This window comes from Hyperolius riggenbachi, chromosome 4, assembly GCF_040937935.1.
Source record: "Hyperolius riggenbachi isolate aHypRig1 chromosome 4, aHypRig1.pri, whole genome shotgun sequence".
Classification (NCBI taxonomy): domain Eukaryota; kingdom Metazoa; phylum Chordata; class Amphibia; order Anura; family Hyperoliidae; genus Hyperolius; species Hyperolius riggenbachi.
The window spans coordinates 227,609,227-227,628,008 of NC_090649.1; the positions used below are offsets into that span (position 1 = coordinate 227,609,227).

The 18,782-nt window shown below is 43.1% G+C and overlaps 1 protein-coding gene across 2 annotated transcripts in view; it reads left to right on the forward strand.

The window, feature by feature from the left end:
* Positions 1 to 18,782, forward strand: part of PRIM2 (DNA primase subunit 2) — a 297,272-nt gene that overhangs the window by 14,220 nt on the left and 264,270 nt on the right. For both annotated transcript variants that reach the window (XM_068281428.1, XM_068281429.1), the window contains exons 2-4: positions 7,209 to 7,378; positions 9,459 to 9,562; positions 14,264 to 14,355. In XM_068281428.1, coding sequence (XP_068137529.1) covers positions 7,222 to 7,378; positions 9,459 to 9,562; positions 14,264 to 14,355 — 353 coding nt within the window. In that variant the 5' untranslated portion in view covers positions 7,209 to 7,221. The remainder of the gene's footprint in view (positions 1 to 7,208; positions 7,379 to 9,458; positions 9,563 to 14,263; positions 14,356 to 18,782) is intronic.

Sequence of the window (18,782 nt, forward strand, 5' to 3'; positions counted from 1 at the left end):
TGAGGCATTTGATTTCCAGACTACTCCTCACGGTTTAGGGCCCCTAAAATGCCAGGGCAGTTTAGGAACCCCACAAGTGACCCCATTTTAGAAAGACAACACCCCAAGGTATTCCGTTAGGAGTATGGTGAGATCATAGAAGATTTTATTTTTTGTCACGAGTTTGTGAAAAAAAAACAAAAATCAATTTCCGCTAACTCGTGACAAAAAATAAAATCTTCTATGAACTCATTATACACCAAATGGAATATCTTGGGGTGTCTTATTTCTAAAATGGGGTCACTTGTGGGGTTCCTATACTGCCCTGGCATTTTTGGGGCCCTAAACTGTGAGGAGTAGTCTGGAAACCAAATGCCTCAAAATGACTGTTCCAGGGTATAAGCATCTGGAAATGTTGATGACAGGTGGTCTATGAGGGGCCAAATTTTGTGGAACCGGTCATAAGCAGGGTGGCTTCTTAGATGACAGGTTGTATTGGCACTGAAGTGCAGGAAGCACAGGATGTTCTCAAATCGTGATTTGGACATGGCAGCAGAGAACATGGGCATGTGATGTATTTGGTGCGTAGACCAATAAGACCGCAATACACTCTTTTTGACTAGACCCATGTTAAGGAGAAGGCCCCAAAAATATTACGTTCGGAAATTTGGAGTGGTTTCCACCGAAAAGGCTGGGCATGGTAGCTTCTCGGATTGGCGGTTGCGTATTGTGTGGCATGACAGTTGCTAACAGCCCTAATTAAGTCGCAGAGATCCACAGTGCAGAACAGATGAAAAAAGTCTAGGGCCAATCCTAGATTATCTGTCTTCACCTGGACTCCAGACTGGGCGATGAAAGGGGGCTGTACGGATGCAGCGGAAACAGGGGATTGCCATTTGGGATTTGCCAGCACCTCTGGGAGATTATGGGTAGTACGGGCCCGTTTTGCTGGTGGCTGCGACTCGGGTCTTAATGCACGTGCCACCGAACCAGTTTCTACTACCATGCTGGTGCTCGCCACTTCACCAGGGTCTACGGTAGTACTGGTGCTAGGTCCAGGAGATGCTACGCTGCTGGTGCATGCCTCACCAAGAAAACTCGGATCAGCGCTAGCACCACTCTGCTGCTCATGAGTCTGATCCTGAAGTCCAGTGACATGGGGTGTGGTACGCCTGGCTCTAGCCGGGACCTCAACCTCGTCATTGCTATCGGTCAGAGAGCCACTGCTGTTCACCGGTTCGTATTCTGACCCGGATGATTAGTCGATGAGGCAATCGCACTCACCCCACTGGGCCAGAATCTCGGCGGCCTCTTCAGCGGAATACCCCTTTTTTGCCATGGTGGACTGCTAAATTTAGAAGGTATTCCTCTGGAGACTACCCAGGAAAAAGAGCACCTACCTAGCAAAAGGGAGTACTTGTGAAGTAGAAAGCTGTGGTCACTGAGTTTTGATAAAAGAAAAAAAAAAATCAAACTTTACAGCGCCACAGTTATTGTACAGTGTTTTTTGCAGTGATCAGGAAAACAAAAAATTCTGTCACTGCGGTGGTGGGGGAGGTGAGGGTTTGGCCGGGTGATCAGAAGCCCGCAGGGGGCAGATTAGGGCCTGATCTGATGGGTAGGAGTGCTAGGGGGTGATAGGTGGTGACAGGAGGTGATTGATGGGTGTCTCAGGGGGTGATTAGAGGGGAGAATAGATGCAAGCAATGCACTGGCGAGGTGATCAGGGGGGGATCTGAGGGTGCGGGCGGGTAATTGGGTGCCCGCAAGGGGCAGATTAGGGTCTGATCTGATGGGTAGCAGTGACAGGTGGTGACAGGGGGTGATTGATGGGTGATTAGAGGGGAGAACAGATGTAAACAATGCACTTGGGAGGTGATCTGAGGGCGGGTCTGCGGGCGGTCTGAGGGTTTGGGCGGGTGATCAGGTGCCCGCAAGGGGCAGGTTAGGGTCTGATCTGATGGGTGGCAGTGACGGGATGATTGACAGGTGATCCAGTGGGTGATTACAGGGGAGAATAGATGTATACAGTACACGGGTGGGGGTCTGGGGAGGATCTGAGGGTGTGGGGGGTGATCGGGAGCCCTCAGGCGGCAGTTTAGGACCTAATCTAAAATATAATTCTGACAGATAGTGACGGGGTGATTTATGGGTTATTAGGGGTGGTGATTGGGTGCAAACAGTGGTCTGAGGGGGTGATCGGGGGTGGGGGGGGGGTTGAGGGGTGCGGTGGGCGATCAGTGTGCATGGGTGCATACATACACAGCTGCCTCCTACCCTGGTGGTCCCTCGATCACTGGGACCACCAGGGGAGGAGGCAGCCTGTATAATACACGTTGTGTACATTACAAAGTGTATTACACACTTTTGCAGGGGAGATCGGGCTGTTTATAACCCACCGGCGCTGCTAAATTTCCGGCGGGTTGTCGTTGCGGGTGGGCGGAGCCTAATGCCGGCAGATGCACGCGCATCCCTGGCTAACTAGCCCCCCAGGTGCCGCTGCCAATCGGCATTATGCGGTCCTGGGGGTGCCACTTTGCGGCCACCTAGTGGTAGTGGGCGGTCGGCAAGTGGTTAAGTTGCTTTAACACTAGCATTAAATTGTCAGGGGATGTCTAATGTATCTTGGAAATTATGGTGAAAAAAAGGATTTCTTGTTGTAAATCTCTGACAGATTTGATTGTTCATGTCTCTTCTGTACAGCTTTGGAGAGAGAGAAACAGATCTTCAATGGCAGGAAAAAAAAAGTAATTGGCATAAAGGACAACTAAAGTGATTGGGATATGGTGGCTGCCATATTTATTTCATTTTAAACAATACCAGTTGCCTGGCAGCCCCTTTGATCTATTTGGCTGCAGTAGTGTCTGAATAGCATCAGTAACAAGCATGCAGCTAATCTTGTCAGATCTGACAATAATTTCAAACAACCAATCTGTTGCATGCTTGTTCAAGGTCTGTGACTAAAAGTATTAGAGGCAGAAGATCAGCAGGATAGTCGGGCAACTGTTGTTGCTTTTAAGGAAATAAATATGGCGGCCTACATATTACGTTCACCTCGGGTTCACTTTAATAAATATAACATGGGCTATACAGTAGAATCCCTTTATAGTACACTTCAAGAGACCAGGAAAAGTAGTTTACTATATCAGAATTGGTCATACATTGTATATTCATACAGATGCATTTGCTAGGATGTAAGGACTGAGTTTACTATATCCAGAGGTTTAGTAGATCAGAGTTTACTATAACTAGTTTCTACTGTACTAGATACATGTGGAAACATGTTCAGGAACTGTCATTGTATACTGCAATAAAACGATGTAGAAAGCTTTTTGTAATAATAGGAAGTATGTGATCAATATGGCAATTGACAGTAATGACTTTTTCTTATAGTGGGTAAAATGTTGTGTTTTTACCAAGTCTCTGTTACCAGTATTGCCATTGGAGAGGATCACTCGCTGCCTGTATTTGTCTATCCTAGAGACGGACAGTGAGGGGAAATCTTTCCAACCCTCCTTTCTGAAGGCCATTAGACACTAATAAATATTGGGAATGATTGATATTTATCTGATATTACCTGATAACCCGGCGTTGCCTGGGTATGTATTTGGCTGGTGATTCCCGCGTAATCGAGCCGCTGATGGCTCGATTGATAATTTCCGCCGTGTCCGATACCCTGCCATCGATTCCGCGCTCAATATCGGCAGGCAGGACAAAAGAAGAAACGAGCGGAAGATAAGGAAGCGCCCGCGGGAACGAGCAGGAATCGATCCGGGTGCACGCGGGGAAGCGCCGGAATTGAGCCAGCGGCTTGATTATGTGGGAATAAACGTACCATGTATTCCCAGCATAACACACAATTACTCAATGACCAAGTTTGTGAGCTTTGGGGTCTTTGGCATCAATAATTTGTATATTCCCATATAAAATAAACAAATCAGATTGGCTGTTTGTGGCTGTGCCTCTCTCCAGCATTTGAAACCCAGTCACCCAATGACCAACTGTAGCAGGTTTGAGGCATCCGCTATAAACAGTGTAAAAATGACAGCAATTTAAATATTCCCCTTGAAAAGCAACAGGTGAATTTTGATTGGCTATTATAGGCTCCACCCACTTCCCTGAATATGAATGTGAGTCACCCAGTGACCATCTGGGCAAAGTTTGAAAATCTTGCCATAAAAAGTGTATAAAGGGCTCCAGTTTTTTTTTTCCCCAGTGCAATTAGTTTTTGCGCTGCCCACTTTTTGTAACCTGGACACACAGTCACTCAGTGACCAAGTTTGTGAGCTTTGGGGTCCTTGGCATCAATAATTTGTATTTTCCCAGTGAAATAAAACAAATCTGATTGGCTCTTTGTGGCTTTGCCCCATTTTCAGAATTTGAACCCCAGTGACCCAATAATCAACTGTACCAGGGTTGAGGCTTGTGCCATTAACAGTGCAAGATTGGCAGCAATTTTAATATTCCCCTTGAAAATCAACAGGTGAACTTTGTTAGGCTTTTTAGGCTCCACCCACTTTTCTGAATATTAATCCCAGCCACCCAGTAACCAGCTATGCTAAGTTTGAGAACCCTGCCATCAACAGTGAAGAAGGGCTGCAGTTTAAATTTTCACAGGGAAATCTGTTTTCGACTCCACCCAATTTTTGGAACCCTGACGCTCAATCACTTGTCACTCAATGATCAAGTTTGAGCTTTCGGGTTCCTGGCATCAAAATTGTGTGAATGGAAGTAGTTTATCCAGCAAAGAAATCTAATTGGCTGTTTGTGGCTCCGCCCCTTTAGTGTATTTGAACCCCAGTCACTTAATGACCTACTGTAGCAGCTTTGAGACCCCCTTGAAAATCAATAGGTGAATTTTGATTGGCTGCTGTATGCTCAACCTACTTTCCTGAATATTAATCCCAGCCATCCAGTGACCAACTGTGTTAAGTTTGAGAACCCTGCCAATAACAAAATGGCTGAAATCAATCTAACAAATCTGACTGACTGTTTTTGGCTCCACCGCCTTTAGTGAATTTAGACCCCAGTCACCCAATGACTAACTCACCCAGTGGCCAACTGTGTCAAGTTTGGAAACCTGGCCATGTACAAAATGCAGTTGTTGGCACTGCACACTTTTTCTAACCTTGACATACAGTCACTCAATGACCAAGTTTATGAGCTTTGGGGTCCTTGGTATCAATAATTTGTATATTCCCATTGAAATTGAACTGTTCTGATTGGCTGTTTGTGGCTCCGGCCCCTTTATGAATTTGAAACCCAGTGACCAACTGTACCAGGTTTGAGGCATCTGCTGTTAACAGTGTAAGAATGGTAGCAATTTAAATATTCCCCTTTAAAATCGACAGGTGAATTTTGATTGGCTGCTGTAGGCGCCACCCATTTTCCTGAATATTAATCTGTCACCCAGTGACAACTGTGAAAAGTTTCACAACCCTGTGATTAATAGTGTAAGAATGGCTGCAATTTACATTTTCCCAGTGAAATTTGGTTTTGGCTCCACCCACTTTTGGACCTTGACACACAGTCACTCAATGACCAAGTTTGTGAGCTTTCAGGTTCCTGAATAAAACAGTTTATCCACCAAAGAAATCTGATTGGCTGTTTGTGGCCCCGCCCATTTAGTGATTTTTGGACCCCAGTCACCCAATGACCACCTGTAGCAAGTTTGAAGCCTCTGCCTTTAACAGTGTAAGAATGGCAACAGTTTCAATATTCCCCTTGAAAATCAATAGGTGAATTTTGATTGGTTGTTGTAGGCTCTGCCCACTTTCTTGAATCTTAATCTCATTCACCCAGTGACCAAGTGTGCCAAGTTTGAAAACCCTGCGATTAACAATGTAAGTATGGCTGTAGTTTACAGTTTTCCATTAAAAATGAATGGCTCAAATTTGATTGGCTGTTTTATGCTTTGCCCACTTTTCCTGGATTTGTAACCTCGGTCACCAAGTGAGCAACTGTGCCAAGTGTGGGGACTCTGGCTTGATTACTGTGAGAATGGCAGCCTTTTACATTTTTTCTGTTGACATGAATGGGTGGAATCTGATTTGCTGTTTTTAGCTCCACCCAGGTGTGCAGGGGGGCCACGAGACCCCAAGAGCATATCATTCCAGGTAGTAAGGGATCTGTGTACCAAGTTTCATTCAAATCGGTCAAGGCTGTGTCGCCACACACACTTATAGATAGATAGATGCAACGTTTTTATTGAATCTAAGGTTTAATCTATTGAATATTTATCTTAAAGTGATCCTTAAGTCTGGCCGCAATAGCAGCATAGGGGGCGATATTATGGCTGGGAACGCAAAGAATCACTCGCGTTTCCATGCCTGTCGGCCGGTGACGGCGAACCCGGAAGGAGCATCGGAGCGAGGCTGCGAGGGCACCAATCGGCTGCAGGGGGCTGAGGGAAGCCCCAGGTGAGTAAATCTCATTTTTTTTCCTAGACTTAAGGTTCACTTTAAAGTGGACCTGAACTCAGAACTTCCTCTCTGTTCTAAAAGATATGCAACAGCAAAATAACCTTTAGGCTAGGTTCACAGCAGGCAGTTGCATAACGCACACGTTATGACTGAAATGCAATGGAGACTGGACATAGACTCCATTGCATTAGAATAATGCCATCCGTTACTGTGAACAGGCCCATAGAATTGTATGGGCAGTGAGTTGACATGAAGAATTATTCTGCAACACAACTGAGCTCTGTGGACAGGGCCTCAGAGAAAAACATCTCTTTGTTACAGCTGATACAAATCCTGAAATAAATCTGCTCTGTTTCTCCTCCTTTCATGGAAGCAGAAAACTGTTAGCATCCTGTGTTTTCAAATGAGCTTACATGCCGTGGCAATCAGGTGACACAGGAGAAATCAAATTACAACTTGTGATTACACAGATGAGGGGGCATTCAACAGGCTAAACTCTCCAAATACATACAGGGTGCATTTTTTTCCTTCCATCCTGTGCAAGAGTTCAGCTCCACTTTAACTGTTCAGTGTTCTCCCTTAGTCGGGTGCTCACCTCCTCCTATGCTGTAAGCAGAGTTGCGCACAGAAGGACTGGCCCTGCATTCTCTCATCTTGCCCCACCCGGCTACATTTTCATGCCACCCAGCTGGAAATAATTTCTGGGGAGAGCACTGCAGTCTATGATAGCCTTTAGTCTAACCAGACCTGAAATAAACTTTTTCTGTAAAAGGTAACAAATTGACTTATTTTTCTTTATAATGTCAGGTATTTTTTGACGATGGAGTTCAAAAAGAAATCTCTAAAGCAGAATACCAGGTTAACTGGAGATCGGAAATGTGACCATTATCCATTCAACCTGCAGTTCTACCAAGTTCCTCCTACTGAAAATATTTCACTTACGGAGTTTGAGACCTTTGCCATTGAAAGACTAAAACGTAAGTTTTATTTCTTCTAGTCTTTGGTTTCTTTATTAAAATGTTAAGAGTCCCAAATGCTTAAAGTGTCACCAACAGACTGCTTAATGTAATAGAAGCCGCTTGGCTATAGAGAGAACTACACCCACGCCTCCTGATGTTAGTTGCAGGAGAGCTATGTAATATAATTTGAAAAATGCCATAAGTAGCGGCTGATTGGCATCATTCGCTTTACTAGTCTTCGTACAGTAAACTAAAATTTTGTTTATTTTTTCCAGTATTGTATAGCACTGACCTATTAAACAGCACTTGAGAGCACACAGAACCATTCACCTTTGTCTCTGTCTACACTTACAGTCCATTAGCTTTTTATACATACACTAAGGGTGCCCATACATCTAGTGATGATGGGCAGATTCAACCAATACAGAATTCTCTCTGATCTAATCTGATCAGACATCAATCTGTCGGCTGCCCTTACACCACAGGCAGATTCTCGTTGGATTTTAGCACAATATCTTTTGGGAATCTGCCTTGTGCCTCTGTCGCTGCCCTTCTAGTGTAAATGTGCCCCCTGTGCATGTATTTATATTTTACCTGCCCGCTATGCACCAGCAGCATGTGATGCGCAAATGGAGGAAGTCAAAGACAGATGGACACTGCATCGGGTGACCACGGACAGGTAAAGTATAAATGCACACGCGGGGGACACATTTACACTAGGGGGACAGTGTCGGGGGTTCCTTAGCTCGTCTCGATATCGCACACTGTTACTGCCGTGCACCCGAGATTTACCAGCATGTCCGATTGATACATGTGACCAATTTCTGCCCGAAATTGGGTGCATTGTCGATCGGGCATGCTGTTGGCAGCACCGATTTTTTTTTTTTTTTTTTTTTTTTTTTTTTTTTTTTTTCATCCGATTTGATAACTATTAGCCAAATCCAACCGGGGGATCAATTCACATGACTGTTGGGCTGATATAGTGCAGTTGGCAACGTCTGTGCAAGTTGTTTCAACGACTTGTGCTTATTTTGAATGCAACCATATCATGCAGGTCGTCAATCCGCTTGTGTGTGCAGTATGCAAATGAGTTGGTCGTTCAGGTAGTGCTGCATGGAAAATAAGTCAAAATTGTGTGTGCAGCCGGTCATATAGTGGAGTTGGTTGCGCACTTTGTTGGACTTGTGTATGAGCCTTAAAACAAATATGTAGATCAGGCGTTCTTACTCCATTGGCTTAAAGGTAATCTGCAACTAAAGAATGCCCCCCGGGGGATACTTACTTCGGGAGGGGGAAGCCTCTGCATCCTAATGAGGCTTTCCCCGTCCTCCTCTGTCCCTTGGTTCCAGTGCTGGCTCCCCCTAAACCACAGCCAACAGGAATGTTGGCTTTGGCGCAGGCACAGCAGTGTCTGCAATATTTACCTTCCCGGGGACCAGCGCAGGCATGGTTATTTCTGCCTGAGCAGAAAGCCACTACTGCGCCTGTGCTGGATTGCAGTAGGTAAATATTTGCCTTAACCATGTTCGGTCGCTGCTAGCGCTGGAACCGAGGGATGGGGGGAGCCTTATTAGGATCCAGAGGCTTCCCTCTCCCGAGGTAAGTACCCCCAGGGGATGTTTTATTTATTACAGATTTTCTTTAATGCTTGTTTACATGTGTGAGGTACATCAATCAATGTGTCTATATTGGTAGGCAGGCACAGGGTTATGCTGATTTGTCGTGTACAAGCTCTGAGCACTATCGCTAATCTGCAGTGGATCTGCAGGGCACAAAGCACAGATGAGAAGTGAGCCAAGGCACCTCATTTTACACTGTGTGAGATTAGAAGCACAGATAGTGCTGGGAGATGAGGGGGTTCAGTGTAGAGCGATAAATTATGTCCAGGCAAGTTATATTTAAAAAAAAAAAAAAAAAAAAAAAAAAAAAGCATGATTTTAGAAGAATCTCCAAATTATTATATGGACAACATTTATCTTTTTGCATTCTGTTTGTGTGTGTTGTATTTTGTCGATAACTAACTAAAACATCTAGAGGAAATTAATAATTTATATTCCTACACAACGTCCACATGATGTTTTTTTCACTCTGTTTCTAGTTCTGAAGTCCATAGAGAATCTTGGAGTTAGTTATGTGAAGTGCTCAGAAGAATACAATGCAAAGCTCAGAAATGAACTAAAAAAACTCAAATTTCCACACCGAGTAAGTATCTGTTTCTTATAAGTAAATTCTGCTTCAGAGTTTAATACTAGTTACCCCAACAATATTTTTTCCTATCTAATTGTATGCATGATTTACATATTACATTTTTTCTGAATTTCTTTTAATTGTGTGGTAATTAGCTTTTGTGATGTTTTTTGTTTTTGGCATATTGAATCTGCATTGACAGCTGACTATTTGGCTATAGAAAGACAAAAGCTGGGCATACATGATGTAATGTACAGTACATAATGGCATGTCCACTGTGACATACTGCAGTTGTTTTTCTATTGGTGCTGGTAGAACCTGGCTGTTTAGATTCATTTGTACTGATTTAAGGTGCCTATTAGTATTACAGTGTTTAGTGAACAATCATATGTTCGATTATTCTGATCACATTGTATAAATACATTGAAGCTGCTATGCTATGAGCACATTGCAGAAATTATCGATCGGTGTTTGCGGAATAAGCGTAGATGATCAGATGATTGCAAATAAGTTGGATTTGATAATGCTGTAGATCAGAGGTGCCCACACTTTTTCAGCTTGTGAACTTCTACCTATGTACAATTTTAGGAGCACACTTGTATATACAGAATGAAAAATGTAATGGGTTCGGGATCAACCATGAATTCCTTCGCGACCTAATAGCAGCGGGTGCGCGCATGCGCAGTGACACTGCGGCAGAGAGTGGGAGAGGGGAGGTGGGAGGGGACTGGAGGAGAGGGGAATAAGGGGATGGGGATTCGACAGACCTAGAGCCCGTTTTTAAACGGGCTTAGGTCACCTAGTCATTATATAATTAGTTTAATTTCACTTCACATTCCCTTTTAACCACTTTACCCCCACTCGTATGAATTTCTCCATCCCTTTTTCCATCCTTTCACCACCAGGGACGGAGAAATCCGTACTTTCCACGCTCCCGCTCGCTTTAGCGCACACTCCCGCTCGTAAACATGCCGCTGGCCGCTCGCCTGGAGATCAATGAACGGGTAAATCAATTCCCGTTCGTTGATCTAAGCCCTGCAATGATCCGCTGCTTCTCCGATAAGCAGCGCAATCATTGTAAAGAAAAAAACTTTCACAGCCTCCTAGTACTTCCTGCAAGCGTCCGGAAGGACGCTTGCAGGTCGCATTAACCTACTTGCCGGTTATCCCGAACACAGTTCGGGGTAACCTGCGCAGGAGGATTTCTCAGGCCCCGCTGGGCCGATTTGCATAATTTTTTTTTCCTACACGCAGCTAGCACTTTGCTAGCTGTGTGTAGTACGCGATCGCCACGATTCGCCGCTACCCGCCGCGCTGAGCCGCCCCCCGCCCCAGACCCCTGCGCAGCCTGGCCAATCAGTGCCAGGCAGCGCTAAGGGGCGGATCGGGATTCCCTCTGACGTCACGACGTCTGTGACGTCATCCCGCCCGGTCGCCATGGGGACCGGGGAAGCCCTGCAGGAAATCCCATTCTCAACGGGATTTCCTACATACTCTGATGGGATGCCGCCGCTCAGCGGCTATCATGTAGCGAGCCCTGGGCTCGCTACATGATTTAAAAAAAAAAAAAAAATTAAAAAAAAGTGCGCCGCTGCCTCCTTGCCGGATTTTTTAGACCGGCAAGGAGGTTAAACAAAAAGTTACTGTTGCCATCTTGTGGCCAAAAAGTAAAACTGCACCCTAAAGCATTTTTCACATACAAATAAATTAGTTTTACACAAAAAATTAACTCCTTACCTCCCACACTCCCCAATTTTTTTTTTTTTTTAATAAAAAAAAAAATTACAATTAAAAAAAATACATAAATAGTTAGCTTAGGGACTGAACTTTTTAAATATTTATGTCAAGAGGGTATAACACTGTTACTTTATAAACCATGGGCTTGTAATTCGGGATGGACGCAAAACTGATAAAAATGCACCTTTATTTCCAAATAAAATATTGGCGCCAAACATTGTGATAGGGACATAATTTAAACGGTTTTATAACCGGGACAAATGGGCAAATACATTTCATGGGTTTTAATTACAGTAGCATGCATTATTTAAAAACTATAAAGGCCGAAAACTGAAAAATAATTTTTTTTCCCACATTTTTTCCGATTTTCCCATTAAAACACATTTAGAATAAAATAATTCTTGGCATAATGTCCCACCTAAAGAAAGCCTAATTGGTGGCGAAAAAAACAAGATATAGTTCATTTCATTGCGATAAGTAATAATAAAGTTATAGACGAATGAATGGAAGGAGCGCTGAAAGGTGAAAATTGCTCTGGCGGTGAAGGGGGTAAACCCCCCCCCCCCAGTTGGGAAGTGGTTAAGTGCTCAGCTCAAGAAATGGGATTGTGGTGCACTTAAAGTGAACCTGAAATGTTAAAATTATATATATATATATATATATATATATATATATATATATATATATATATATATATATATATATATATATATATATATATATATATATATATATATATATATATATATATATATATATATATATATATATATATATTTTATTATACTTGCCTTGGTCTTCCTTCAGCCCCATGAGGAAAGTGGCCTCCCTTGCCATACTCTTTGGCCCCTCCGTTCTTGCGCTATGCCTCCCAGCAATCCGGACGGCCACACTTTTCTGCGCATGTGCTGCTCGGCCACGCGTGCACCACTCATTGCGCTTCCGCTTCCGGGAATGTTCTACGCCTGGGGAGCGTGCTGTGCAGGCACAGAACGCTTCCAGGGATGGGACCGCGGCGATGGCGTGCGTGTGGCCGAACCGCTCATGTGCAGAAGCCTACGTCTGGTGGCGACTGAATGGATTACAAGGAGTCATAGCTCCAGAATGGTGAGAACGTGAGGGAGGCCACAGTTCTTGTTGGGCTGGAGGAAACCCCAGGTAAGTATAAATAAGGCCCAGTGTACCATCTCAGGTACACTTCAACTATTCTGTATATTGTATATAATTTGTACTTATGCGCTCTAATACGCATTGACAAAGCCTTATCTATTGGGGTAAAATGTGTATGTTTGACACTTAATTTTTTTGAAATTTTTTGTTGTTGCTTCCTCTCCACTGAGAGGAAAGTTCTCACAGTCCTAGCTTTCACACCACAAAGAACATGGGAACACAGACAGCAATACAAACTTATCTGATACCTTCACTGACTATATCTAAAAAGTTTTGTCTTGGGTTCCACTTTATTGATTTTTTGCATACCTATTGATGAGCTACATACCAAACATTTTTCTGTGCCTGAGCTTGTGACCTCCTATTGGATAGGGGTAGGGTTCTGCCTCTTCAACTTTGGAACAAAATAGCTGTTCACTGATAGCTTTGTATCAAAAGGTACAGGAAGTGAAAATATTTGTTAAATGTAAGTATATGGTGGTTTGCTTTGTTTTACTTACGTTCTTGAGCTCCCCATTTTTTTCCAGCATTGCTCCTAGCGTACATGAAAAAAAGGGTACCCGGGCCGGAAGTATTGGCGCCCAGTAAAGCGGATAGTAGAATATTGGTAAATTTATCTATATACCACCCTTACAGTCCAAATGACAATAGTTAAAACATTGATAATAGATCACAATTTCGATATGCACCCAAACTTCTGCCAAATGTGGATGCCAAATTTCCTGCTGCCTGCTCCTGTTCCCTGTTGACACTGTTTCTTTTATTTGTCCATGGGGCAATCAAATCCAGTTGCCCAGAAGTGGCCGCATCTTCCGGCTCACTTGTTCAGCACAGTGGTAGCAGTGAAAGTGCACATGTTTACTGTGCATGCTCAAGACCTGCTCATGTCCAGTGAAAGATGCTCTTAAACCTCTTCTTTACAACATGCACAAACAGTTCCTTTTTTTAGGGAATGATGCGTGGTTTGTGAACTCTCACATGCTCCGTGAACATGCACTCTTTTCCGCTGTCGTTGTGCTGTGGGTGTGCGGCCGACGGCGGGGCTACTTTCAGGGAAAATATTAGAAGCAACGATAACTGGAAACGGCAGTGCTGGAATGTAATTCTAAAGGGTACAGCACCATATAGTTAGATTTAGGACGTTTTTTTCAGCTCAGATATTACATAAAGGACTTTTAAGCTGTGCATAGAAAAACTAACAGTTAAAGTAGTACTGTAGGGGGTAGGGGAAAAAATAATTGAACTTACCCAGGGCTTCTAATGATCCCCCGCAGATGTCCTGTGCCCGCGCAGCCACTCACCGATGCTCCTGTCCCTGCTTCCGTTTCACTTCTGGAATTTCTGACTTCAAAGTCAGAAAACCACTGCGCCTGCGTTGCTGTGTCCTCGCTCCCGCTGACATCACCAGAAATGTATTGCGCAGGCCTAGCACAGTCTGCGCCTGCACAGTATACTCCTCGTGACGTCAGGCGTAGTGGTTTTCCGACTTTACAGTCGAAAATTCCAGAAGTGAACCGGAGGCGGGGACAGGAGCATCGGTGACTGGCTGCGCGGGCACAGGACATCTGCGGAGGATCATTAGAAGCCCCAGGTAAGTTTAAGTTTGAAGTTGTTCCCCCCCGACAGTAGTCCTTTAAGCAAAATACTGTATATTGTACCAATGAACTTCACATGACCTTTATTTCCAAGCCTGGAAAATAATTTTTACAATTACTGTTTTTTTTTTTTGTTTTTTTTTTTTTTTAGTTTTTAAGTTTCATTTTTCCAAGATCAGATCAGTTTAACATACTTAAAATATGTTTTGTAAAGTCTCCACAGGATGACCTCAGTGATGAAGTATATGATCATCGGAGGAAAGACCACATATCTCATTTCATTCTTCGCCTTGCATATTGCCAATCGTAAGTGTCTGCTATCCATTTACACTGCTTGTTGGAGTGTTAAAATGATACTCAAAATACACTAAGTGGGGGAAAAAAAAAAATTGGAGACATCCTCTCTGATCACAGCCAATATTCTTCTTGGCATGCACTCAACAAAATGCTGATACCATTGCTGAGCCAAGCTGACATAAAGGCAGTTAATGGCCAGGTTGAATGGTGTTTTTTTTTACAAGCTTTGAAGTTAACTTTCGACTTTGTCCCACAAATGCTCAATAGGATTGGGGTCAGGGGACTGAGCCGGCCATGGAAGCAGGTTAAACTCTGTTCCTCAAACCAATTTGAGACTGATCGTGCACAGTGGCAAGGGCTCACAACTGTTTTTTTTTCATGTTTTGTGATACCAAAGGCACAATTGATAATCTCCTGCTGCTAAAGCACATCCTTTGCCAAGTCTGTCTTTTTGTGCGTTGGTATAGAGGCCTGCGCGGGTCCACTTTTTCATACCCGCTACCCGCACCCGACCCGCGACCCGCTTTCTGGTGAATTTGATACCCGAACCCGCAGAACCGCTACACGCACCCGACCCGCTTTTTTACATTTTCTTCTAAAGTGCACATTTAAAGTAACATTTAAAGTAAAGTAAGGAAAAGACACAGTCAGAATTAACATGCTTGCTTTCACGACCCGCAACCCTACCCGCACCCGCAATTCGCTACCCGCACCCGCAGCTTAAATCAATTCGGGAACCCGACCTGCATTTCGGGTTACCCGCGGGTAACCGACCCGCTGCAGGCTTCTACGTTGGTATATGCTTTGTGATGTACCTGCATTGAATTTGAGTTATTTCAGAGATGCTAGCTCCAGCTCTTCTTGCACCAATGATCATCCCTCATTCAAAGTCTCTTAAATCTTTCGTCTTACCCATTTTTGACGTTAAAGCGGTATAAAACCCTGACATAATATTCAATAAAAACATGTTTTCCTACTTTTTATATGCCATATGGTTATCATATTTGCTTTTGTGCATAAGTATTATTATTCATTTAGAAAGTATACATTCCCAAAGTACACTTTTTTGCTCTGAGAGCTGACTTTGCATTTTATTTATAACTGCTTTATTTATCTTCTAACTTAAAGAGGAGCTGTTAGGTATAAGGTCTCAGAGAAAATAAACACATATATCAGTAGCTAAAGATTGGCTGTACTTACATTACATATGCATTTCACTGTCCACGTTTGGATTTCACAGAATTTGTATATAGTATATGCAGAGATAGATGCTCCTGACAGCTCATGGCAGGCTCCATGTTTTTCTGTCAAATGTGTCGTCATGTCCTGCCTGCTTCCTGATCACAGATAAGCTCCTACTTGAACAACACAGTGTGCAGTGAATATTAATGAGCCATGTGGCTAGGAACAATAGCTGACTCCTGCAGAGTACTCTGCCCGGAGGTTTATCAGTGCTACACGCTGGACTGATTACAAGCTTCTGTAACGTCTCATTAGCAGCCGAGGGGAGGGCCCCAGAATGCTTTGCAGTTTAGTATGCGGCTTGCGTCCTTATGGCTCTATAACAGACTTGCTGATAAGCACACATCAAAGGTAACTGAGATTTTTATCTTCACTAATGGCTTTTGGGCTTCCTTCTAAACTGTTTAACACAGGAGAATAGAGGTTTAAATTAGCTTCTGCAGCCTGACAGTTACTCTTTAAGAAGAAAAGCTTTCTGATTGACTTTTTTCAGGAGAGCCTGCAGTGTCAGAGAAGTGTTTGTTTACATTCCTCGCTTGATACAATTAAATACAAGATAGCATTATCTACAGTTCGGATGCGTCCAGCTTTGCTGGCACTGAGCTTCCAAGTCCTGTATGTAACCCATTGAATGCTGTTCTAGTAAACAAGATGCTGATTGTATATAATATGCTGTAAATAATCTATTAGAGCAAAGCCGAATTGCTGGGTTTCATTCTGCTTTAACTTCTGTGATAACTACGTCATCCAAAGCTGAAAATTACTTATAAGCAACTCTGTATTGTTACGTCACTGTTGGACTGGATTACTTTCAAATAAGGGGTGTCTCTAATTTAATGTAATTCTGAGTTTTAATGAAACTCTTTAGTAATAGGAATATGTTTTATGTTTGCTTTATGTAGCATTATTAGTTTTTTGTGGCGCTATGCACAGTACAATATAAATTTATTCGGAGCCACAAATACATTTTTAGGTTATGCACAGCCCAGTTTGAAAATCCACTGACAAACACAAAACTACATGTAGTTAATGGCTGGTATGATAATGTCAGCAATATAGTTGCATATTAATTTGATAAAACAGCAGAGATAAAAACACCAGTGGAAGGACCCAGTCTTTGTGAGCCTACAATCTTGAATGTAATAAGAATGCATTAATTGATTAAAGGGAGGTTCTCTTTGAAATAAAACGCAAGACACCAAGGCAGAGAAGTAACGGTCGGGCTCTAGTAAGGGATAGGCTTGTGCACTTTATGGAACATGGCAGAATATTTAGAAAAATTGTTTTGGCATACTGATGTTAGACGGTTATTGTCTCGAATCCTCATCTGCCCACCCTTTTATTTAACAATTAATTTCCTTAAAATTATGCGCTAAATTGATATATCACATTGTGAAAATACTTCACAGGACCACTATCCTAAAAATTGTAAAATTTAGAATACATGTAAACGCATTCAAATAAGAAATACATTTCTTCCAGTGTAAAATGAGCCATAAATTACTTTTCTCCTATGTTGTTGTCACTTACAGTAAGTAGAAGAAATCTGACAAAACGGACAGGTTTTGGAGTTGCCCATCTACTCATGGGGGGTTTTCAGGGTTTTCTTTATTTTCAAAAGTACTTTGTGAATGGCAGTTCCCCTTTTTAAAGGGACTCCGAGCAGTGCAGAAACTATGGAAAGATGCACATCATTTTAAAGCTCTCTTTCTCCTCTTTCCAATGATATATAAACCGCCACCCTACGCCTTTTAGTTTTCGCTATTTTCGCGATTGAAATTGCCGCGGCCGCGATTTCGATCGCGAAAATAGAGAAAACTAAAAGGCGTAGGGCGACTATTTCGGTGTCACCAGAAAGAGGAGAAAGAGAGCTTTAAAATGATATCCATCTTTCCATAGTTATATTGTATTACACAGGGCGACTTTTTGTCAAAGTCAGCAGCTGCATTCAGCAGAATGGAGCTGCTGACACTGGGGAAAGTGTTGTCCTGTGTAATACAATATAACTATGGCAAGATGGATATAATTTTAAAGCTCTCTTTCTCCTCTTTCTGACGACACCTAAATCGTTGCCCTACGCCTTTTAGTTTTCTCTATTTTCGCGATCGAAATCGCGGCCGCGGCAATTTCAATCGCGAAAATAGCGAAAACTAAAAGACGTAGGGTGGTGGTTTATATATCATTGGAAAGAGGAGAAAGAGAGCTTTAAAATGATATGCATCTTTCCATAGTTTCTGCACTGCTCGGAGTCCCTTTAAGCATATTTTACTTTAAAACGGTTGCTATACCAATTGCAACCACCAGATGGCATGTTGGTATTAAAATTCTGTGCTTCTAAAAGCATTGTGCAATACTTGTTCAGAGAGGTGGAAATATCCTTCTCATTTTGCAGCTGGGAAGATAAGAACACCGAGGAACAGGTTAAAGAGGAACTCCAAGCATGAATAAAATATTTTAGCTTTGTGTGGAGTGGGGAAAGTTGTCTTTTTAGAACCAGTTCTCCTCACTTCTTGTACTTGTAACAAGGGCCTTTTGTATTTAGATTACATTTTGCTGAAATATTATCATCAAATTACTTTCATAATTTTGTATGTAGACTTTTACTGTATAATAGTTGTCAGGTATTATGGACTAAAAAAATAAAACCTATAAATGTGTCAATTATGGGTCTATTATGGTATGCTGATACTTGCATGTCCCCTAGTTATGCCTGCCTCCCCTCCATTCCACTGCTTTGCATCCCTGTTTGTGGGTCCGCCTGAAGCCAGTTTAAAGGGAGTCTGAAGCGCAAGTAAAAAAAAAAACAAAAAAAAAATACTTACCGTACCTAAAGAGGGGGAAGGCTCTGGGTCCTTTAGAGCCTTCCCGTTCCTCTCCCGTCGTTCCCCTGCAGGCTCCCTCGTTAGCAGTCTTCGCCCCATGGGTCAGAGACTGCTCTCTACCACTGCGGGTGGGCTTCAGAAGTCTTCAGGAGCACTCTGGCTTCCAAAGATAGGCCTCTCCATATTATGCACACATGCGAGTGCCCTCTCACGGACTCACCTGTGCACAGTACAGAGCCATCCTTCCCTCAGCTGGAGATTTAAACGGTAGGGAGCCTGTGGGGGAACAAGGAGATGATACGAACGGGAACGCTCTACAGGACCCAGAGCCTTCCCTCTCCTTAGGTAGGTGTCTTTTCTTTATTTCTTATA